Consider the following 25383-nt stretch of genomic DNA (forward strand, 5'->3'; position numbering starts at 1 on the left):
GTGGAAAATTGCAGTCCCATTTTCATATGAACTAATTGCCTGAATCTAAGTCTTTATCCCAAGTATTTCACTGAGAAGGATCTGTCCCTCAGCATCATAGCACAGGCATAGGTGAACCGAAGATGTCATAGATGAGTTGTCTGCTGTACAGAGCAAGTACTTTGTGTTACGGGATTTCTCATGATTCTTTGATGCAGAAGGAGCAAAGTCAGGCAGAGGCCCTGCTGAAGGTCTTGCTTGTTTAGGACTGTTGTCTTTTAATCTCAAAGGTGAGATTTTGGTGCAAATTATTCCCTAAGAAATCTTCCTCTGTCTTCTACCAGGCAGGCAGTCTGCTGCTCTCTGCTTCTCCAGAGGGTGTATTAGTATGCTTTGAAGGTGAGTGCCTTTGGTGTGATCACCTTTGGCCTTCTCCACATCCCCTGGGAGAGGCTGCGACTGCAAGCCCAGCTGAGCAGAGTCTCAGCAGAGATGCTGAACTTTTCCTGCTGGGGCTGTTCCAGTACCAGCTGATACGAAATGTAAAGCTTGAACTTTCAAACTCCAATTCCTACGGAGTAGTCATGCAGGGAAGGTCAAGCTGATGGACTGTCAGCTTTAGTCAGTCCCACAGGGAATGGCATGGCCTGAAATGTTGAAAGTTCACTCCATACTGCCCTTGCACAACTCTCTTTTTAATGCAAGAGTTTCTTGCTGCATATAACTGACTATTTGAAAAGATAACGGAACTTCTTTCAAGTCCTTGTGGCTGAGTTGGCTAAATCCCAGGGATTGCCTTGATGTGTTTGTGGGGTGTGTTGTCAAGCCAATGTTTCAGGTCAGTGTCTCTTAATTTACTCTTGAACTTTGACTCTTGGTTGTAGTCTACTGGTGTTGCTTCCAGGACTAGTCCTTGCATACCTGTGAAAGGTGACAGCTTTCGCCCTGTGTATTTTTGAATTATTGGCATGTAATAATATAACCTAGAATAGTTTTTACTTAATTAATGACCTCCTTGAACTAAACTTAAATTAGGGATTTTTCATGGATCTCAGATGATCTCACCTCCACCTTCAGTCTCCCTCCCCTCTGCTCCCAGTCCCCAGGTTGCCTTTCCTATTCACTAACAATCCTCCCTTTGCTTGGGGATGCTCACAGAGTCCGTGGAGGTTTCATAGTGCTAATGTGTTAAAATAAAAACGTGTTTCTCTTCTTTGTGAGCAAGTGGACTTTTCAAATCCTGGATAAAGCTTTGTGAGAAATCATTTTGTTTCGTTAGTAAAAAGGGCAAAGCAGGGTTAATAATTTCATTTTCATTACAGAGGATAGATTTCTTACGCTCTTTGACACGAGTAGAAAGAGGAAGGGAATTTTGGTATAGCGTGCCATTCTCCCGATTTTAAAATCGGTGTTTGCATCTCTTCTCTTTCCCCCTAAACTACTCAGACTTAATTACATTTTTTCAATTAGGAACATAGGTTTTATTTGCGCTATCAGATATAATTAAAGAAAAGTCCATGGTAATTACCACCTAATATGCATTATCATTATATGTAAATGTCGAACTCTTGCAGACAGCCTTATAGAGTCAATTAAAAAAAAAATATCTGCTTCAAATTAAATTCTTCAGACTTGTTCACTTCCACAAATATGAATCATTTTGGCAGTATATTTCTTAGATTTAAAAGATGGCTGACCTTGACGAGGCAAGTTGTCATTTATAATGCATGTTCTGTTTTCCCCACACTTTGGTTTTCATCGTTCCTACGTGTTCCTTCCGCAAAGCTGCAGTGACATTTTGGTGCACAGTTTTTATTGACTTGAGAAGATTAACATTTACTGGGACCACAACCTGATTTCTTTTATGCTACACAGAGATGCTAGCTGTAATAAAAAGCAGGTTTTTGAAATCATAAGCATGAATGTAGTCAGCTTCCTTTTTAAATGACTAAGTATCCTCAGGTTTCAGAGTCACCATTAAACAAAGATGATGTGCTCTTTGTGAGAGTGAGATGTTAATTAAAACTGCAGGCAGCGCTGAGACAGGGCTGATGGCTGGAGCATGCTGCCCTCTGCCTACAGAATTTAAGAAATGTATTTTGCTCCTCTCATCTCCAGCATTTAATCTGTATCAGTGCAAAGCTTGCATGCAGTTTCCTTGGTGTTTCTTAGGAATTCCCTCCCATTATAAAAGTTTCTTTGCAATATGTTTTAAAATCCCTGCTTTTAAGATGATTTGGATTGTTACCATATTGCTAAGACTGTAATGAAATATTACAGCCATGCTTTCTGTGAGGAGATCCATCTTTTGGTTACGATAAATGAGAGCACCCCCTACACACCTGTAGCATCTGTCTGTGTAGAAATTCAAGAGCCCTTTGTACTTTCTGAAAGTAATTTGCAAGTAACCTCAGCATTGTAGCCAATATTCCCTTTCTCTTAATGATTAGGTTCATGCCTGTAGAAGCTGTTAGTGATCATGCAACGCGTGCCGTGTTTGCCTAAATAATCAGCATGTCAGCATGTCTGCCTTTTATTTTATATATGAAGCCTTCTGGGATAACAGGCATTGTATAAAATCCAGTTGTTTTCTGATTTTCCTGATAAAGGCCTTTATGAAGAAGCATGAGCTGTTCAGAAAGTTTCAGTAAAAAATTAAGTGTATTTTTCTAGAACTAAAGTAGTAATTAAGCAAAAAACCCCAAGTCATTTAATGTTTTTATGATTATTAAAATGGTGGTTGTAGTGTCAGGCTCATGATTTGAAGAAGTTGATAATATTTACATCTGGATACCATTTTTACTGTGTGTGCAGATAACCAAGTGTACAGATGAATGTGTGTTTAGGTGTGAGGGACATTATATAAACAATGTGAAACTAGTGGTTCCTTGTGTGTTTGTGATCGAACTAGAGGCTTGTGGAGTTGTGTCAACTGTATAATTACTGCAGCATACAAAATAAATTTTTCAGAAAAATATTTTGGGAAACACTGAAAGAGAGCTTTAAAACAGCTTACTGACAATAACTGTAAAATATTTCTGTTTCTTTATCATCTTAATGGCCATGTTCCTATGTACCCCTGTTGCTAGCTCAAAATTTATCTTCTAATGTGTAGAGGCTTGTAGACCTCTCTTAAACGGGTCCAGCTCCTGGATTCCTGTGAGTATATAGAGTCTGTTTTTATTTAAAAAGGAAAGGTAGTTTTCCATCCTTCCTCCAAAAATAAAATAACCCATTACCTCCTCAAAACCCAAAAGAAGTATGCAGAGACCTAGGCATGCTACTTAGTGTATCTCGCAAGTCCAGAGTGGTCCTGAAGAAGGAAAAAGGTCTCTAATTTTCTCTTAACTTTGAAGAAAAGCCTTTTTGGGATGGCAGGGTTGTTGCAGCAGCATGGCAGTGCATGCGTAGCTTTGTAGTTGTAGTCATGGTCCCCGGGTCAATGTCTGTCTGGCAGAGGTTTTCACCCCTGACAGGGAGGTGTACGCTTCTAGATGTGGTGGTCTGGTGGTGATGCCAGGTAGCTAAAGGGGTTGGCAGTCTCCAGGTCTCAGGCATTCGGCCAGCCTGCACGTTTCCAGACACGGTTGTTGGCCATCCTTGTACGGTCAAGCCAACACACACAACCTGTTGGGACAAAGCAAGATGCCGCTCCATTTGACATACTTGGCAATGCCTTCGGTTGGTGAATTGTTACAAGTCTTGACCCCCAAGTTGAAGTGTCTTTGGAAATCTGGTTTAATGGTCATGTTTGTGGGAGCACCTCTCCACAAGAAGGCATCACTCACACATACATCTCCACAGATGCACAAACAGCTTCTTTGGCCCACGCTCACCTCGTTTGAAGAGAGGCTACACTCTTTCAACTGTGGAAGTTTGATTTATTCTTGCTCAAGAAACTTACGGGGTCCTCTGTTTTTCATGCATTTGTCTTGAAGCAGCTGGGTGCTGTGTGGGAGCAATAAGGGGGCTGGGGGTTGTAAGGCTCCTCCTCAAACAGCAGTAGCTTGTAGCGATCTCCTGTTGAAGGGTCCCTGTCCTTTCTGGTTTCTGGCTGCTGTTTTGTGCCGCTTTCCCTGTAGTGCTGTTAGCACAACGGGGTGCAGTTGTATCTCTGGAGACCCTGGCAGGGCATCTCAGCAACCAGGTCTCCTCTCTCCTGCATGCTGTGCCTCGTGGTGCTAGCGGCTGAGCCAAAGGGACAAGAGGGGATGGGAAACAATAAAAGAGGCTTTTATGCACGTACTATGCTCATTCAACTTCCCCCTCCAAACTTTTCTAAATCTGTCTGTAACAGGGGGCTTGTTGGATGCTCACGTTTATGGAAATAGTGTGAGCGTTACTTTAGAGTAATACATTTCCATGAAATGTTGTGATGTCAGCCATAAAAAAAAATCCAGTAGATCAACAATTCACAGGTTTGAAATGAGAGGCAGCTCAAGAATTTATTCTGTTAAAACGATGAAGACAGAGTAAGTAATGGACCTGGTCACCTCTCTCAGCTGGTGTTGGCTGGTCCCTTACATCCAAGGGAGGGTAAAGGCAGGCAGCAGGTAGGGCTGGGGCGGCTTTGCAGCCCTTCAGGCTCACTCGTGCATATCCAGCCGCCTGCCTCTCAAGTTTCAGAGTAAAATGCAAGTAGTGATTTCCTTTTTTAGAGAATTCCATAAATATTTTAAATGAAACGCAATGTACCATTTCATGAACCTTACATTATTTAAAGGCTGGCTTTAATAAGAAAATCTGAAAGTTTGCATGCAACAAAAAGCAAATAGAGCCCAGTTTCATTTCCATGAACATTACTGTGCAAACTACAGTTAAAACGAATACGGGATACTTATTCTAGGCTTATCTGGAATTTGCTAGGAAACTGCTTAGATTCTAAGTTATCTTGGTGGCAAACGTCCACTGCAAAGCAGCCGGTCACAAGCGGTGGGTAAGATGTGACTCAGTTTGCTACAGTGTTCATGTTCTGGATTGCCTTTTGGAGTAATTTACTGCTTCTATGCCTTCCCCCCCACACACTGCCTTTCAAAGTGGCCTGACGAGACTAATACTGTCATTTTGTAGGTTTGGTCAAAAGTTATAAAGCCAGCAAAAATGTTGTTATCTTTTGGAAGAGGAAAGTGGCAGCTCTTGCCAGTAGAGGGAGTCGATGGACACTGATCTGGGACTGCTCATCCATGCACAGGGAGCGCTTGTGTTTGTGTATGGGTCCAGAGATGTAGGTGCTCTGCTACGCGTGCATACGTACTCATCTTTTCCGTATGCTGCAAAAATGTATTTTCTATTGAGAAAATCCTGATAGGGATTTAGGATTATGGATCAAAAAAAGATGAATAAATACACCAGTGTTACCATGTTTCACTTTTAAATAAAAGGGGAAGAGGGTTTGAATAGTGATCACCTTGATGCAGATACATCAGGCAAGATGACTGTTTTCACTGTTTTGCTGTAATTTTGGTAATATCTAAGGATTTAGCAAAATAAGGTCTGTTTTCTTTGTTACTCAATTCCGTTCACAGAAAATCTTTTTTAAACTATGTGAAATACTCCAGTTAAAAAAAAAGATCATGCTGGTCCTGGTCTTTGAAAGAATATTGTCACAGCGAGCCCCAGTGCAAAACTCCTAGTCATTAAAATTGCCTTTCCTAACATTTGCACCAGTTTTCTTCTGCCTGGTAGTATTTGTGAACTTATCATAGAATCATTAAAGTTGGAAAAGACCCTTGAGATCATCGAGTCCAACCGTTAACCTATCACTGCCAAGTCCACCACTAAACCATGTCCTCGAGCACCACGTCTGCCCTTCTTTTAAATACCTCCAGGGATGGAGACTCATTGGGCAGCCCTTATTAATTATTGTTTTACAAGTCCTAAATGCATGTAGTTCTGCTACGTAAAATGACCTCTCTTGGTGGAGCAATAGGTAAGGCAGAACAACAGGTTATGACATTTAGGGGCAAAGGCTTATTCTTGCTGTTGGCACTGAGTATGACGGTCTGTGGAGCAGTGGAGAAGCCCGGGCTGCAGCACGAAGGAGGATCTGGAGTTTCGGCTGGGGAGCGGAGGGCAGCAGCGGGCTGCAGCGGTCAGGTATGGCGTGGGGCGGCCGGCTCTTACTAATCCACCCTAGGGACTTCAGTGGGAAGATGAGGGGGGTGGCAGTGAGGTAGCCAGTCCCAGTGGCAGGATCCTTGTTCTCCTGTCACCACTATTGCCTCTGTGACAGAGGGCTGGAGGCAGCTCCATTCCCCGGGCTCTGAAGCTCTGGTAGGAGGGAAAGGCAAGGAGGAAAGCTGGATCTCTGACAGTTTTTTCATGCTATTTAGGACTTGAAACAGAGCTTGGGGCATTTGTGTGGGAGCAGATACATTCCTGGAAGCAGCTACAAAGGGCTGGTTACAGGAGGGCATCCCCTGGCAGAGGAAGAGCCGCTGCACCCATCGATGCCATCTTTGTGCCTCCCAGACTGCGAGCTGTCTGTAAGGGAAGGGTGGGTTTAAGACAGAGGTAGCTCAGTGCATTAGGAGGAGTGTTGGCTGAAGCAGGAGACTAGATCCTGGGACCCAGGAAGTTGTGTCACATCTTACGTGTTCCTAAAGCCTAGACTGAGCATCTCTTGCTCCTTGCAAGTGGAAGGTCTTTCTCAGATTGAACAGTGGAAGGGAGACTGTTGTTCCCTGTCTGCTGGGCAGATCTGGCTTTAAACTCATAGATACCATCACCTCCGCTCCACCTTCTGATTGAAGGAGGATCATGGTCCTCTTAGAGATGAAAGGTTGCAGTGGTTCCACATTTGTGACTTTGTCTCCTGGGGTTTTTGTATTCGTTTGTTTGGGTTTTTTTTCCCCTGAGGTATTTGGGAACAAACTGTCTCATTTCAAAAAGAAGCCCTAAGTGCTGCTTTGGCATAAGTAAAAGAGTCTTCATTATGTTTTCATAGACTCATAGAATTGCTTAGGTTGGAAAAGACCTTTAAGATCATTGAGTCCAACTGTTAACGTAACACTGCCAAGTCCACCACTAAACCATGTCCCTAAGCACCACATCTACCCGTCTTTTAAATACCTCCAGGGATGGGGACTCAACCACTTCCCTGGGCAGCCTGTTCCAATGCTTAATAACCCTTTTATTGGAAAATTTTCCTGTTTATCTTCATGTAATTCCAACCAATGGGGTTTTTTTGTGTATTGGTCGCTTGGTTTGTCTTTCAGTCACTGCTCTGGCATCTGATGGTATGTGTTAATTCAAATCCAGTGGTGCTGTCACAGGACACACCATGTCCTAGGCCTGTGGGAGGTAAAACGTGACCTCGTCCCAGGCCTTTGAGCCAGGGTAAGTGGTTTGTCCTGTGGAAGCCGTGGACCAGTCTGCAGCAGGAGAGAAGCAATGTGTTGGCAGTGACAGAGCTACCGCTGAGGTGGTTTTGAAAGCTAGTTCACACTCAGGATTTGAAACATTTCCAGCCTTCTCCATTTGCTTTTTCAAGCATGGAGCAATCTTGGGTTTTCAGTCTTGCCTTCCCAAAAAGCGCATGGCACAGAAGCCTCCAGGTGCATTTTCCTGTGGTTTTCCTTCAACAAGCTGAAAGAGAGGAGGAGAGAGAGACTTGATGGTGGAGGAGGAAAGCTTCATTTGAGCAACATCCAAAAGATGCTGAGTAAAGAGCACCGTAAGAACCTGACTAAACTTAAACTGAGTAGATGTTGCCCCAAAGTCGTTTGTGATGCATGAAATAAAATACATCTGCCTTCCCTGAAATCTTTTCTTGCACCCTGCATGGAGCGAAGGAGGCTTCTGCATCGTCAGGGATTTTCATTTGCGGCAGGTTCACCTATGCTCTTATGTTGAGTATATATGCTGTAGCATATTGATACCTAAAGGTATGAAGGGAAACTTATTTTTAATCTCTTACAAAATCAAAGCCTTCTTTTATGACACTTGTTTAATAATCTAACGTAGCAGAGGAGTATGGGAAACAGCTCTTAACCTTGAAAATCAGCTTGGAAAAAATGCTGTGAAGAGGATTTATACGGTGACAAATTTAACAATCCACTGAATTGCCTTTTCTCCTGAGATATGAACTGTTATAGCTCTCCAGTAGAGACATGGTGTAAAAGACCAAAAAAACATGCTTTCAGTTTTAGAAAAAACTTTCTTTGTGGCTAAGTTTAAAAAGTAGTGGGAGACTTATTTTTTGTATGGTAAAATTTACAAGAGCTACTTTTACATAGTTGTTTTTTTGAGTTTCTTATTGGGTCTTACTGAGTTTCTTATTGTTTCGTGGCTGTCTTTTTGGTTTGGTTTGGTTTGGTTTTGGTTTTTTTTTTGTTAAGCTGGTTCATTATTGGTTTAACTCACATATTCTTCCCACTCATGAATGAAACACCACATGGTTCCCAAACAGCTGGAGAAAGAAAGGAAAGACAGAATTGTAGATTTTGTCACCCGTGACAGGGAGATGTTTTAAATATTATGTGAAGAATGGAACAAAAATAACACTGGTTGTAAAAATTAAAAAAGAAAACAAACCAAAACCCCCAAAGCCCAACAAACAAACACCAAACACCAAACACCTTTTCATAGTATTTAAAAAAAAAAAAAAAGAGCAAGCAGTTTTCGAAAACACAATAGCCTTTTGTGAAGTGTATATGATATGCTTAATTGTAATTCTTGGATCCCATTGATCAAAGGCATGACCTTTCCTTGTTAACTAAATGATTCATTAGCTTTTTCAGAAGACGACTTCCTGTGTCTAATGCCGCTCTGTGCTGAGATTTCGAGCAGGCTATTACCGTGCATCACATTGTATCTTTCCTTGCATTGTTATTGTAACTTTTAATTGAGGCTGCCTTTTATTACACTAGTTCTTACTGCCATTTTGCTGTAACTCATTTCCTTGCAATTAGATATGTCCTATCCCTGAAATGCAATTTTTTTTGTTCTTGTAAATGCATAGCACAAGTTTTACATGAGTCCTTTCATAGGACTTTTGCATTCAATAATAAATAAGGATCAGAAAGTGGTGCCCCCAAGGCAGGATTTTGCAGTGCTTGAAGCACTTCAGGCAAGTACACTGTGGCTGGGGCAGAGCTGGCATGTGTTAAAAAGAGGAGGAAATTCTCCGCGCGAGACTGAGGGTGAGTTGTGGGCATCTGTCATTCCCACTCGTCACTCACCATGCGGCCAGTGCAACTCAGAACAAAAAGGGGGAGAAAAAGCCTTTTTCTCTTTTGGCAGTCTCCGTCTGTTTGTTGAATGTGACTGAAATGAGCTTGTTGGTCTCCGCATAATGTTAAATGGAGAGAAAGGGATGTGATACGAACCATCATTCAAATCCATTGCTAATGGCAGGGTTTTCTTCCAGAGCCAAAGATGGGGCGCACTCCCAGCCTGAACTGTCTTGTCCGGGGAGCCAGGCGGAGGTGAGCTACGCGCTAGCCATAGCTCCGTGCCTTCCTGTGGGACCGCGTCCTTAGTCCTGCTTAGCGTATGACTATGCTTATTGGGTTGGGATGATGGACTTGAAAAAGGAACCTGTCCACAAAACCCACTATTTTAAATAAAAGGTGAACATTTCAACACGGACAGTATTTTTGAGTGAACAAAAAGTGCCTTTTTGTTAGTCAGGCATCATAATGGCACCAGTACTAAATGTACTGTTCCAGTAAAAACCTAATGGGGTATTGAAGGATGCACTATGATATAACTGTAGGGCTGTTATTTATTTCCATGCTGAAGCTTAAGGTATTTAGTTCAGTTGTGATTTGTTCCTGATATCTGGGCATAAGTTTCCAAGCAGCCTTACACAAAGGGTGTCAAGTTGCTTCTTAATTAGTATTGAACCTTCTGGGAAAGGACTGCTGACTCACTATAGAACTCACTCTGCAACTGCTTTGTCATTTGTCATACGCCACTAAGCAACTCTTAGGTATTAGAAACCATCCATCAGTACGTCCCTCAGCTGGATCCAAACTGACAGCTTACGAATGAAAGCCTCCCAAAATCAAAGTCAATCTTCTGAGCTATTCAGTCCCTTGAAACAAATGTTTCATGTGGAATAAACTGAATATTAATGACTGATAAGAAAAGGAACCTTTATAGTCCTCTCTGCCATTTTCTCTTCTGTCTTTGTTTCTGCTCAGAGTGCGTGGGTAGTCAGTCGTCTCTTGGTTTGCAGCTGTCCCTGGGGTTGAACTCCAGGCTCCATGCAGGCATATCAATATGGTCCTACCCCTCTTCCAGCTCCACTTTGGCTTAAAGAGCTAAAAGAGGGAACAAGGGCCTTGGGCTCTGGATCCAGACAAGGACTGGATCCAGAACGACAAATTTTGGATGAGACATCTGTTGTGCTTCTGATCATCTCAGCGCTGGAGCCTATTGCATTACAGCTTTGGTTCATATTATCAATCATTCATATTATCAACCCTTTAAGGGAAAATACCAGTGAATATGTTTATTCATGCAGGCTTCCAGATGTTATGTCAAAGAGTAGGGCCAATAGTTCCTATGAGAGCAAGTGGCAAGAGGAACTTGAGTTTAGGGATGTCAATACAGGGTTTGTATACAGGCTTTATTTAAAAAAAAAAAAATTAAAAGTACAGTGTTGACAGGGGACCCAGATGCTTTATTTAAAGGATTTTGTATTTTGCAGTTGAGGTTTATACATGTGTTTATCAGAGCAAGTGAAAACCGATTAGGAAAGAACAGACAAAATGTATATAAACGAAGTACTTCAAAATTTGTGAAAATTGCTTAGTTTTCTTCTCTGCTTTTGGTAATAGGATCTTGAAGTAGTAAATTCCATATTTGCAGCATTCCAAGTAGTCCTTCTAATATCTGCCCCATCTTTGTGCAGATGGCAGGGAAAAGATCTGTCTGCACCTCAGGTGCAGGCACATCCCAAATCTGTCAATTTAAAATGCCCAGGCAGAGGCCAGTGGGAAGTGCAGCACCACGCACCCAGCAAAAGGCTGTTACACGTGCACCACTTGGAGAACCCTCAAGTGAAGAGTCCTTGGTCATCGCCATTTCATAGATCAGCAGACTTGAAACGCACAGCCTGAAATGAGCATGTCAGTGGAAAATGTGCTGCCTCTCTGTGTGGGTAAGTGTGTAAATGTGGATTATTATTTTTAGAGGTTGGTTTTTTTTAAACACGTATTTTGGAGAAAATTTAGCATCCTCACTGAAGCCTCGTGTGAATATGACATCAGAAGCTGTAGGCTTGTCTTCATGTCAATAAGACATGAACTGGCATAAGTGAAACACCTCTTACAGGAGAATGCTGTGCTTCTAATCAAAAGAAAAAAAAATCAAGACGCTGGCATGTTGTTGTGGGAGGGAGTGCAGTGGGTACCTGCATTATGACCAACTTAAGGAAGATGCTTCCTTTTTTGGCGGCTTTTCGTATCCAAATGAAAGCAAGCAGAGTTTTGCTATTTATATTTTTTTTTACACTCTGTTTCTTTATACTATACTAGGATTGTGCATCTTAACTTCCTGCGGCCTCACCCATTTCCTTCAGTGTACATTTGGCAGTATTGCAGGAGCCAGCATCCCTGTTGCCGGACCGCAGCACCAGCAGAGCTTCTCTGACCTGGAGCTCGACCAACGATAGCAATTGCTCTGTAAACATGGGCTGTCTGGATTGCATTTGCTCTAGGTAGGGCATCTCCCTCCCCAAGAGTAATTTTACCACTCACCTGACTCCGAATATCTGAATTCCCTATTAACAGCCTGCGCCATTAGGGGTTTTCCTCCGTGACCTGGAAGGTGAGCCTCAGGTGCGGTCGGCGATGTTGACATAAGCAGCTTGAAGCCCCAGTTCTGGCCAAGTAGAGGATAAATCTTTAATGCCTTCTGCTTGAGCTGCATTGCGTTTTCATGCATCACGGAAAGTGCTGCATTCAATCTTTATTTAGGTTTTCTTATCAGGTATGAAATGAGCTGATGGCAAAATCTGCAGTTACTTCAGATTTTTAAATGATGGAGATAGATGGCTGTAATCTTCTGTCATTTGACATGATTTTTACCCCTACGTTTTCGTGCCCCAGCAGAAACAATAGGAATTCAGATGGTAATGAGGTGGCATCCAGATGCACGGCACACACGCACAAAATATTGATTTAAATATGTCCTGACAAGCTGGTCAGGCAGCAATCTGAAGGAAACGAAACTTCTGAAGTGAAAGAGAAATAATGACAATAATGAAGAGGCAAACATTGATTTTAATACGTAGCAGCAGTATGAAGATCTGGGTCTGATGAATCAGAAGGGGGAAGCTGGCACAGGAGCCTGCTGTGATTTGTTGCATACATTTGTTTCCATTTTTATCCATTAGCAGCACTGTGAGTGTTCGGATGCAGCCGAGAGATCGGGAATGGGGAGCAGGGGGAGGGGAACTTGGGCTGTTAAAGCTTTGATAGGTGGTGAATTTATATCCGCTGGCTTTCTAATTTCCTGTTAAAACACCCGAGCCCTTTTCTCCTTGCCTTATTTTTAAAATAAATAAATAAATGGCACAGTTACCATCCCACTTCTGCATTCCAAGCGGCAGCTCGGGAGCATTTCCATCACCTCAACAGTTTTATGGACCTTTCCAGTAAGGCAGCAGGTCTTGGAGGTTGGTGCAGTACCATTAGCATATGCCTCTGCAAAATATTTCATCCTTTTTGTGACTCCCTTTTGATCAATTAAGTTTGTGTAGGTCTTTCCAAGTAAGTTCATAGAGAGAATCTGTACACAGCCTTCTCTTTGTGGTACTAAGTTTATTTTCATTGCTGAAGTGCAGCAGCTGGCGTGATGCAAACATAAATGTATGGGGGGGGGGGGGGGGGGAAGGCAAGTGCTTTACAGCGATTGCTGTACAAGCCGGTTTTCATAAAGCCTGTGACACATGAACAAATACAAAGAAATTCAAGTGTACAGTATTGCCAGCTTTCTGTCTTTGGCTGTGAACACACTGATCTCTGGTATCTATAGATGAAGCCTGTTTGTGCTTGTCTAGGTAGAGTTTGACCTTACATTTGAACAGAAAGCTAGTGACATGCCATGGAATACGTTAATACATGCACTTAAAAGAGAGAAGAAAAAGAGAGAAGTACCTTTGGCTGTGATATTCTCTTTAATTTAGTGCTGGTTTCTATAAAATTTCAGTAATGAAATAAATATTGAATAAACATTGAAGAGGGAGAGGGATTTCAGGTTTTGAAGATAACGTGACCATAGTTAATAAGCAGTATAGATTTTTAAATAATAAAGTCTGTCACAGTTTGGAGCATAATACAAAGGTAATGGAAGAAATACTAGTACTCGATGTAATACTTCAGGGTTGTTTGTGGGTCTTTTGAAGCATTTGGTGAATTTTAAATGCTCATGATCTAATAAGGGAAAATACCTCAAAATGAGTTGGTTGAGAAACACCCCCAGGAGTTGACTCAAGGATAACGAAGGTGGTAGTGATTTAACAACCTCGTTAACTGTTGATAAAATTAGCAGATAAAATTAGATCAGGAGACCTACATAGTAATAAGAGTGGAGATGGGTTTAACTAGTCTTTAAAACAACTAGAGATGTGCACTATGCAGAAGAATATCATATGACTTGGCAAGTTAATGCATCTATGGAGAAATAATCCAAGCTATGATGATACACTGTGAATGGGGAAAAAAAAAAGCGGTGGTGCATAGAGGGACCGGCATGTGTGGACAAACAGCAGTTAGGTTTGCTGTACACTAATAGCAGTAATACTTGCAAAAAGGAGTTACTAATGCTGTACTAAGAAAGGGCATGTCACAGGCACAGGAAAGTAACTGCCCCTACTTAAATGTCTGTTGGACTGCACCAAGACTATTACATTGTATTACGGCTGCTTCCTATATTGAAACATAGGAGCAAACAGAAAGGGTTCAGTAAAAAGCAGCAGATGGATTTCAGGCCTAGGTTATGAGCAAAGATAAAAATTTATGCATATAGCATATTTGTATCCAATGGATAATTATTAGAAGAGCCCAGGTGTCTGTGGAGAGAGGAGACCAGTTTTAAGGGAAATTTTGAGAGGTCGCAGTAGTTGCAGAGAAGTGTGGAAGAATAAGGGAAGAATGAGAATGAGTTATTAAGAATTTTTCACTGAGATTTATTGACTCCTGTGAAACATCTTCAAAAAAATTTTTGACTCTGTGATGAGATGGAGCGAGGTGGCAGCTTTCAGAGCAGCGCTGGGGTGGCAGAGGTGGGCTGCGGCTGGGGCAGCCCATCTGTCTCCCCTCTGAGCCCAGGCAGCTGGCGGGGGGGCTCGGACTGGCCCAGGCTGTAAGTCTTCTCAAGCCCCTAAAGCCAGCCCGAGAGCTTTGAACTCGTCAGGAATTCAAAGTGGGGTTGTTTGTGCTTTTAAAAAATATATGCAAGTTCCAGGCAAAATTACTAGTTGGTTAGTGGAAATGTAATACAGAACTTGAAGTTTGATGTCTGTTGATAAGCTATGAATTCATACCTGACAGTGCAAAAGAAATGTGTGAGAGGGTTTTTGTATAAGAATGTTGGAGTATTAGAAAAATAATTAAAACAATGACTTGTTACTACTAATTATTAGTTTACAAGTGATGAATTTACAACAATACGTGAAGAATTTGTCCTTTATAGGAAGGTATCAAGTGCTTTGGTTTTTTTTTTTTCCGGTTATCCTTTTAATTTTCTGTGACAAGCATTTGTTTTACTGACTGGCATGTTTTAGTTTTCTTTTAGGCTTTTCTTGAATACATTGGTTTGCCTCTGTATTTAAATGCTCCTACTTTCTTATTGATCATTATTGTGTATGATGTCATGTTTACCTTAGGAGATTGTAGGATTTCTCTGCTTTAAAAAAAAAGGGGGAGGGGGAACAAACCTGATAAATATGTGTACAGACTTTTAAGTGTTAATGTTGTCTGGCCAAGCTTCAAACTTTTTAGAAGACTATTTTAGAAGGAGCTATTAAAAGTGTGATGAATAGCAGCGGGACACCACTAAAGCACTAATGATCCATGGAGGAGTGGCACTAAAAGAAGCTTGAGGTTATCAACCTTTTGCTTTTGAGACTTATGTTACAAATACTTCAAGCCCTTGCCTAGGAACCTTTTCTTCTTTTGTTTTGTTAACTGTTTCCTGAGAGCAAAACATGGTGATAATTTCCTTGGAGTCATACATGTTAGAGATGTTCTCTTTTCCTGATGTCAATAACACACTTTATGCTACTTTGCACGTGCATTTTTGCCATCTTTTGCTGTGGGTCCTGTCCTTTCTTTTACAGCAAAAGGGAGGGGATGTGTGGGGGTGAGGGTGGCGCACAAAAAGGTTTCCTGGCTCTTGAAGTGTTGGCCCTTTGAGAATGTGGAGCGGTTTTGGAGCATAATGAGGCAGTTTTTCTAACACATTAGGAATTCTGATTATAAAAAGATTTTTATATGAGTGTTAATTCTATATTTGATAAAACATGTTCTGTGGCTAGTCCTATCTTTTAGTAACATGTTATTTTTATACATTTCACCATTGCGCAAACCTGATTAGTATTTTTAAGGATGAAAATAGCCTGAAGTATCTTCCAGTCCATTTTTTAATGGTGTCCATTTCTTTTATTCCGAGTAGTAGTTTAAAGTAGATACAGACAGCAAGAGGCCATCACCATCTTAGCTTTTGCTTTGTATACTTTCTAAGGCTAGAAAAGACATGTAGGATGTTTGTGTACCCCCCGTGTAAGCGGGATGCGGCATCCAGCCTGTTATTGTTACAGCAAGTCCAATAATTGATGTTTTGCAAAAACGCGTATTCCAGAAAGGCAGAAGCTCTTCAGCACTCAACACATCCTTCCTATGACAGCTCTTACGCACTGTGTAATCAAGTCAGAGTCCAAACTCTTCCAATATGATATTATGCTTGCTGAGTCTTTCACTGCACGAGACAATTTTTATTGCTCAAATCACTCTTGGTACTCTTATCGACACCCTGTCCGGTTTTTCAACCTTTTAAAAACAAACAAACCCAAACCAAGCAAAGCCCAGCATAGATACTGGGGTTGAATATCGGGGTCTAGTATAGGTCTCCCTACACAAGGCAGGGAGTGATCTTTTCTGTACAAGCAATGATTGCATTAAACCTGTTGTTGCAGTTGCTGTTCACTTACTCACCTTGAATGATCTGCTCATTTTTAGAGTCGTCGTATTCTGGGAAATGCTGCCTGGTACTGCAGGTGTGGTCTGTGTTCTTTGTTCTTATGTCTTGTATTTGGATGCTTAATTGTGTGACTTTTCACTGAACTATGATGATAAAAGTATTTGGTAACACACAGAGGTTTTTTTTACAGTGTGCAGCACTGGGAGATACCCAAGCTAGGTCTCGTTTAGCTGCCAGGCAGAGTCTGGTCGTGGTAACACAGAAATAATTTAGACTAACTCACTTTATTTCCGAGCCTTGAGCTAGGCTAGTGAATTCAAAGTGTACTGCGTTGTGTGGTGCAGCAGTCCCTGGTGGGATGTAGGTATCTGCAGTGGAAGAGCACACAAGCCTCAGTAGGTCTCAGTTCTCGTTTTTTTATTTGTGATTGTTGCTCAGAGGTTTAAATACCTGTTAAACAATTATAGTTCAAACGGTGATCCAAAATGCCTTAATTATTCATTAATTCCATTTAAAAAATCATCACCTAAAACAAAGGCTTGGGATTTAAAGGCTGTACAGAAGTGTCAATGATACTGGCCATGTGCTGTGATACACTGGTGTACAACGATACGCCCCTCTTCCTGAGACTAGAAACACCGATCTATTTGCACAGAAACTTCAGGAATGTCCCTTCTCAAATAGGTGCATAGTTTCAGAAGATGCCAGAGAAGACCTGGTGTAGATGCTAGGCTTCAAATTTGAGGCCAGCCAAAGCCATGTTTTTCTCACAAATTTTACTTCAGGATACAAAACGAGAGGAAATAACTTGGTCATAGTCACAGGTCGTCGTGCGATAGAAACCGAGTCCAGGGCAGTCTGTAGGGTATCAACTTTGCTGGTCCCAGAAGGCCACAGAACACGTGGCACTGACCTCGTCAAATGTCATCAGCCACAGCTGTAACAGCACTGGTGAGGCGTAGTGGTGCTCCCAGGTGACAGTAGGGGAGCAGAGCATGTTCAGGCTGCAGAGGGATTCAGGGAGGCATGGAAGGACCTTCTCACTTGGCAGGAAGATTTCCTTCCTCACCCCAACTCTGCTTTGTCTTTCCCGTTCCCTGTGTGTTAAACCAGACTACAGTTACAGAGCACTGTGCTTTTCATTCTTCCTTAATGGTGGCTGATTGTCAGTCCTCAGAAGATGGCAAAATTTCCAAACAAGTCAAATTTTGTGTTGCCAAATGAAAAACTCCCGGAAGGTACGCAGGGCAAGCCTGGATTTTCCATTTATCGTTGGTTTTCAGGCACACCAGTTCTGCTTCTGGGATGAAATAGTCGATGTGGCTTGGGAAGGTGCAGTGGTCAGTGCCAGTTGGCTGGCCGTTGCTCATACCACAGGCAAGCATACACTGTGCAACCTAATTTCAGTATAGAAACCCGCTCTGGTTTGGAAAGCGGCTGCTACCATGGCTTCCTGCAGCTTGCACACAGGTAGGAATACAACTGTCTCCATGGATCGGCGTTTCCCTTCATCTTGTAAGGCTTGGAGGTATTGCCAGTTGAAATTCTGCTTGTGCCATCCCTTCTTTGTGGTGCATCTCTAGAGCTATAATCTTCCATTGCCATCCTTTTTGACAGTATCTTGAATATAAAGGCTTGCCCATAAAAGCATACTGACTTAATTCCTAAAAATCTACTGTAGTAGATTAAATGACCTTCTGTTATATTCTGGACTCATCCTTCCAAATACACATTTTATTTTCTAGTGTGATATTCCAATTTCACGGCTGCTAAATAGGTTGATAAAAATATGGAACAAAGCAGTATAGCTAGAGAGAGGTATAATTATTCCACTTTTGTTCAAGTGGTTTCAGTGGAATCATAATCTTTTTTTGTTTTTAAATGAGAGTAAAACCAGCTGTTTTCTGCTAAGTGTAAGAGATTGTCACTGCTTCCAGTGTGGTAATTTTGAGGAAATGCTTAGCTGTGTTTTGTTAAAGACTGTTGTAGCAATAGGAAGGTCATCATTTTGACTAATTGAAAAAGCCTCTACAAAGTACAAAGCCTTACAGAAATTGTAATTACAGGAGTCCTTAACCATGTACTGCAGCATGTGGAAGCTACTTGTAAGACAGAGTCATCCTTTAGTTCTGAGATTACGTTAAATCTCAGAGCCTGTAATTATATGCATGTTGCTGGCAGGAGCCCACGCTGGGCTGATTGTGTTCATTGAACAGGGTCGTTACTTGCTGTTTCTCTCCCTGAGATCTGCAAGCATCCTGGAAGATGCAGGGCCATTTGTGGTACCTGGTCCTTTCACTGCTTCTTCTGCTGTGAGGGCAGACAGACTGCCTTAGTTGTGGTTTATTTCATTATATTTTGAAAAATTATAGGTTCTTTGCTAATTGCTGGTTCAGAAGATACAAGGACAAATTATTAGTAATGCTCCTGAAAGAAAGCGCTCTCTTCTGTCATCGTAAACCAAACCAAAGAAAAGGTACAGACAATGTACGTACTAGAAATGGAGCGATATTTGAAGCGGTTCACAAGCCATTGGTTTCGTGAAGAGACTTCTTTCTGAATTAAATCTCAACTAGTTGTGGCTATGCTTGAAATTACCTTTGAGAGACTGCAATGTACTTGTGCCACTAAAAGTTTCTAATTTTTGTAGTACATGCGATGTCTTCGTATTTTGTAATTCTCTTAAGTCCCTAATTATTTTTATACAAAGATTTGCAGCTAGGAAAGCCTGGGAAAAGCTGAACGGCCAGCAACTGAAATGAGATTAGGAATGAAAAGTCAGAGTTGTGCTACATATCTCAAAGGTCTTTTGAGGACAGCTTCTCCAGTAAGAAACATCTCTCAACCTTTGTATATCAATGCAGCTTCACTGCAAAGGACAGTTTTAATTTTGACCAGTAATTGATATGGACTGGCATAAAGCATTTTTGTGAAGCTCTGGCATGGGATTTCTGTGAGAATAATGTAGGGAATGCTGTTCCTTGCGTTATGCTAGAGGGTGGTGTGTACTGGAGAGTTATTTTCATATAGGAAATGTATATGTATTCTGTTTCCTTTAATATTACATTATAAATTTTATAAATTATATTGCTAAATCAGACTTTTAAAAAAAATCAATTAAAATGTGATTCTTTGCTGTATTATAAAACGCTTTAACAAAAAGCCATCCCAGAATGGGGCAATATTGACTGATTTTACCGACGGTTGCTTAATACCTGCCGATTCAAAAAGGCTAACGTTGCTTGGAGCCAATAAATTAAGATTATTTTTTTTTTTTCTATCCAGAAAGCCTCTGAATTATTTTTTTTACTAATCTATTTGTAGGCAATGAAGCTACCATATTTGTACGGTGCCACAGCAATGGTGTTTTGGCATCCACTCAGATCTTTAACAGATTTATTCTCATCACCTGTTACCACTTTCAGCACACACATACCCTTGCTTTCCGACATGCTGCACCTTCTATGGGAAATGTTCTCCAGCAATGGTCCTCGGAAGCCACCGCACCTCTTAACAACTTTTCATGACCTGTAAAGCCTTCTGCTGCAATGTCTGCGTGAAATTGTCCGACAGTGGTTGCAAAGGTGGTTAATACAGCTAGAAAATAGCTGCTCTAGGTTTATTGCGCTTTCCTTTTTATTCCCTCTCCCTGCAGTGAAGGGGAATCTTTGTAATAAAACACTGCCCATTGCAAAATGCTGGATTGCTTGAGTGTGCTGCTGCATGGGAATACAGCTCGTGTCTTTGGGATGAAAAATGTTCAAATTTTATTTTCTTAAGATTGAGATTCTTGGTTTTGTTGCTGGTTCTTGATTGATATAAGGACGTATCAAATACAATAGTGGAAATGTTTCAGTTTTCTAAACAGAAGTATCCATACGGTCATTTGTTACTTTCAGAGTCAAATTAATTATCTTTTTGCTTAAAAATATGACTTTTGATTTGAATAATGTGGTAGGTGCCAGTGGTATCTTTAAAAATGATGGAACAAAATATTCAGTTGTACAAAATCTTAATGCATTCAGAGTTCATAATATTTCATTTCAGTTTTCTTATCCAGATGGATCCGCTAGATATCATTGGTGTCTTTCTGACACATTAAACATTTGATATCTGCATGTCTTTCTGGTTGCCTTAGTGTTTCATTGAGGCTGTAGTTTGAGTACATCGCTGTCTTCATTGAACCCCACTGGTTGGCTTTCTAAAAGGACTGGGTCTTTGGTGTACGTCCCTTTCACCAAGTGAGTAGTCAGTGGTGTTTCCCCTTCATAGTGATGACACAAACTTGGCCCACAAAGAAAAACGGGAGCGTGCGACGTCCAAAACCAGTGTTGGCAGCTCACCTAGACAAACTCCCTGTAAAGTAAAAGAGGAGGAAGGGGTGTAACTGGTTTTAAGACGCTGCTCAGTCAGTGTGTGAAAAGAAATATTCAGTGCAGTGTGTGAGTGGAATTCAACCATGAAGTATCTTCTGGGTATATATTCCTATGAAACAGAAGGGAGTGAGCATTGGAGTTATGTTTTCTGGATAAAAAATGCATTTTTGGCAAACTTAATTTTTTTTTCCGAACACAATATGATATCTTGCAGAATTTGTGTTCTTCACTGAATACTGTATTTTCACAGAAATTTCCCGATTGTATCTAAATGTCACACTATATAAATGTTATAATCTGCAATTTCATTTAGAGATATTTCATGACATAAATTTTTTTATCCTGCGGAGAAGTGTAATAGATCTTAACTTTTTTGATTCATATATTTCAGCTAATGTGATCTCATAAGATTAACCAGAAGATGGTGTTAAATAGGATACGTATATTATACTGCCTGTCTTATCATATGGAAATATAAGCTTTTCATCTAGTGACCTTCTGCTGAGTATTTATGAATACAAATTCAGCTGAGAAAATATGTGTGTTATATATATCCTAGAGTTTATAAATAACTTTTCAGACTCCTGAAGAAAGGAATGAGTGCAGCAATAAAAGCGATACAAATTCATGCTGCTGTCCAAAAGGATCAAAATGAAAAAAGAGATTTTTACAGATGAGCCCAGAGAAAATAGTAATAAAATTTGTAACTCTGTTAATTACTAAGGAAAAAATGTAATTAGGAAGGACTTTAACCTGTGTTATATAGAATATAAATAAGTTTTCAGTATGTCTGAAGGTTTTTGATCTCGTAATATTGCATTACCGACCCTTCCCCCCCCCCCCCCCCTTTTTAACGTCCTCCCCCATTTTTTCTCTTGGACAACCACTTGAGTCCATCTGCAGAGCTGAATGAATGACACCTCAGAAAATGATGGCTGACTTTCAGAAAGTTGAGACATTTAATAATAACAAAATCTTCAATTTGGTTAAAAAAAATTATTCTAAACAGTTAAGAATACCTGAGGTGTACTTAAATTCATTTCAGAAGCAGGACTTTGGGCAAGAACAGTTCTGGCAATCCTGGTGATTGCTGTCCTGCAAGAAGGTGGTAAAACCATGACCATCATGAGTGAGTATTTTAGAAATTGTTCCAATAACTGGTTTACTTTGAACACTGAAAACCACGAAAACAACCCTGCAGTAAATACAATATATCATTACATTCAGTGCTGTACTTGAAGTACAAAATCTTTGTCTTACGAAATCTTCATGAGGAATTCAAATCTGCACATGACCTCCTTTGGCGAGGACAGAAAAATTGTCTGAAGAAACATAAGCAAAAAGTAATCCTATTGACTTGGTTGGAAGTGGCTATTGCTGTGCTTCAGAGGCTATTTAGCATATACATCAGTAATCTAGAAGTAGAAGTAAACAATACAATAAGCTTTTTGGATCAAGGACTACATCTTTTCTCTGTTAGTTAAGCCTTATCTGACCAGGTCTGCAGCTGTTTTTGCAAATGTATCACAGTTTCTGTATTGCTATTAGAGTTTTATATATTTATATACATTTTTACATAATCACGTTGGGGCTCAGCATGTCCGTACACAAAGGCTTGATTTTTTTTTCCCTCCTGTGTCTGAACTCTGTTTGTCGTGACCTCCTAGCTCCGTAAGTGTGCTCTCTTTTGCTTCCCCTACCAGGGGGCTGAACCAGGGTGGTGGAGTCAGATCACAAAGACAGGTAGAGAGCAGTTTGTTCTTATGGTGCAGATGCAACCTCTTGCCATTCTCTGCACAGCAGAAGTCCTCAAGGATGTCAAAGCTGCGCTCTGAAGGAGAGGATACCTAAGCGGACGCTCAAGTCGAGAGCTGCTCACCAAAACCACCTTATTTTGAAGGGCAGGAGGAGCACTGCAGGCTCACCTGGCTCTGATGCTGGCAGGTGATGGAAAGGTTTGTCTCCAAAGAAGTGGGAGTGGAGACCTGTCTGCCCGATCCTGACAGTGCTTAATCCCATGCTCTATGCAGTCTTCCTTGTCTGTATTGACTGGGAAGAATCAAAGAACAAATACTAAGGCAGCTAAACCATCATCTTGCAGTATCTTCTGCTTACCCTTGAGGTGTAAGTGGAGGTGTTTAAATGGTCTGTCTGTGCACAACAAGATTTACAGCATCAAGGGCAGGCACCTGGCAGATGAAAAGACAGCGATATGGATTCTGGGTGCTGGTCTGCAGAACGGGAGCAGCAAGGCCAGGGCAGCTTCAGCATTTCAAACCTGCAGGAACCGTGAGCAGGGGGCTGTGTGCTGAGGCCATAGCCTTGTGATGGTGCCTGGAACAGCTTTTCCAGTTGAGCACAAAGAGAGGAAACTGGGTACAGGGTGGTATTGATTGGTATTATTGGTGTGAAGCCCTGTTACCTGAGCAAGAGGTGGCAAGAAAGAACGGTGGCAAATTTTGCCCTCAAAAAGAGTATTGGCAGCATTGGCAGACAGAGCGCCGCTTACTCTTCTCTTGGTTTTGTCTTTATGAGGGGATGAGAATACACAACTCCTCTCCCCTTCCCCCTCCATGATAGTCCAAGATTTTCCATTTTCTTTCCGGACTGCTGAATTACACTGGCTTAAACCTCCACATTCCTCCCCTGGTTTCACCCCTCCTTGCACGCCCTGTCCATCCCTGGCCAGAGGTGTGCGCTTACGGGGCTGGAGTGATCAGCCCACGGCTTCAGGTGCATCTGCTTTTCTGCTGGTTGGATTTTACAGCTGTTTGGAACAACAGCCGCTACAAGAAGTGATAACAAGGTTGGTGAACAGATGACTCGATTACCCCTATCTGGTTTTAATGACAATGAAATAAAATAAATTTTCACCAGGCCTGTCTGGGCAATTGCAATTGTGCTGATGGAATGTTTCACCTTGGCCTTGGAAATACAGCTGTTGCTATAACCAATAAAACAAAAATACGAAAAACAATTACTGTAATAGTGAGCTGGAATATGGGAAGCACAGAGCTACTGATGCAGCGCAGAGCGGGCAGGGAGAGAGAGACGGCTCCAAGTGTGAAAGCTGTCCATACCTCCTCCTGGCTTTCCGTAGCACCCTGATGCTGGACCCTAACATTAAATACAGCCACGGATAAAAGATGTCAGAAGATAAACTGAGCAATTTTGAAATCAAAGCAAGTGAATGGGACAGAGTATATGAAGACAGTTTTAAATATATCACCTGAGTGAAGGAGAAGTCTTGACAAAAAAATAATTATCTATTGTTTTAAAGGAGAGTATCTGATGCAGCACTTGGTTTCTGTGCACAAATCTGACTTGACAAACTTTGCATGGCTTACTTTTCTTTGCTTGCTTGCTTGGTTTTTAGAATGGGTGTGGAGTTTTGTCCTTTCCTAAATTTTTGGCTTCATAAAGGTGGGATGGAGCCCTCGCTTAAGTGGTATACTCCACTTCATCGTTTTCTGAATGAATTGTAAAGGCAGGTTAATTTGCTGTCTGAATAGGCCTAAGAGGATGTAAAACTCCTGGTGGGCTGAAGAAATCTTACAAATGGTGCAATGTTTGGCGAAATAAATTCTCAGCTGCGCTAAAAGCTGCTCTCTTCTCTAGTGAGGGGAGAAAACCTCATTCACTGTGTGTTTTCTATGCAGCATCATTTTATTTATTTCGGAGCGATCAAATGCTCAGCGGTCCTGCCCACACACAACAATCCATCACTTCCCTCCGACTCGCACCCTCCCCCTGTGGTCTGTGCTTCAATGGCTGTAATATACTTGTCTACAATTGTCAAAAAGCTTTCCCGGTGATAAAATTAGGCTTTTTCTTTTCTTCTTCCCTACAGATCTGTAAGATTAAATCTTTGATATGCTTTGATTAGAGTATTTTCCATTTGAAATAGGCTCCTTCTCCCCCAAAAGTAGGATTCCTGGTATTTTTGCCCTATTTATGCAGAGGGAACCGTAAGGGAAAGGAAAGAAGCGAGGAATGAGAGAGGAGAAAAATCGCCACGTCTGCTGAAACGCGGGGCCCTTTGCCTGGCACAGCAACCATCGCTCCCTGCACAGTTGGGGAATGCGAGAGGCTGGGGAACGGCTCCCTCTAATATCCGTGCCCGTGGTGTGCAGTTGGATGCTTTCTAGCTTTTAAAGAAATACTGCTTTTTAAGCCCGTCATCTCCCCACGCAGGTGGTGGTGGTGGTGGTAGTAGTGAATGACACAGCTTTGCTGGATGACACGGAGCTGATCTCTGCATCAGCCAAGAGGAATTAAGCTTTGTCACTCCCCGCCGGGGCTACCTTTCGCCTGGTATGTGCGGGAGGAGGCACTCACAGGCTCCTGCTGCATTCACCCGAGCAGAGCCCTGAGCGCGCCTTGCCAGGGGAGGCAGGCAGCGAGAATGATAGCTGTCTCTTTTAAATGCCGCTGTCAAATCCTGAGGAGACTTGCTAAAGGTAACGTGCTTTCCTTCTTATTCGTTCAGGGGCTCCGTTGCAGCCGTCTCGAGGCACAGCCTGATGTTTTTACTTTTAAATATGACCGTCCTTCCAATTTACTGTCAGGCAACAAAGAACTCTGAATACAGAAAGATGTAGGGGCTCCTTCAGTTAAAATCCTTACATGTCCCATGCTGTGCTCCTGCTAGGAAGATAGGTTCCTGTTTTCTTTTTCTTTTTTTTTTTTTTTTATTGCTAAAAGGAGGCTTTTTTCTAAGTGAAGTGCTAAAGTTATTGTGGAGTATAATTGTATGGCATTTCTGCTAGCTGCTCAGAGGAGTCCCTCCTGGGTCAGTGCACGCTCTACCTTACTGGGAACAACTGACAGGGATATTCAGGACCTATACCCAGGATGAGTTTCTGTTGTTCAGTGT

At 41.6% G+C, this 25383-nt stretch overlaps 1 protein-coding gene across 11 annotated transcripts in view; it reads left to right on the forward strand.

The window, feature by feature from the left end:
• GRIP1 (glutamate receptor interacting protein 1) overlaps nucleotides 1–25383 on the forward strand; it is a gene marked incomplete at its 5' end in the record, with an annotated part of 332803 nt that overhangs the window by 146447 nt on the left and 160973 nt on the right. For 4 of the 11 annotated variants that reach the window (XM_082308363.1, XM_082308364.1, XM_082308370.1 and 1 more), the window contains one exon: nucleotides 24913–24967. The exons of the other annotated variants lie outside the window; for them this stretch is intronic. In XM_082308363.1, coding sequence (XP_082164489.1) covers nucleotides 24913–24967 — 55 coding nt within the window. Of the gene's footprint in view, nucleotides 1–24912; nucleotides 24968–25383 lie in introns of those variants that run through there. 11 annotated transcript variants of the gene reach the window in all.

The sequence above is a fragment of the Platalea leucorodia genome (assembly GCF_965183815.1).
Source record: "Platalea leucorodia genome assembly, chromosome: 4".
In the NCBI taxonomy this organism is placed as follows: Eukaryota; Metazoa; Chordata; class Aves; order Pelecaniformes; family Threskiornithidae; genus Platalea; species Platalea leucorodia.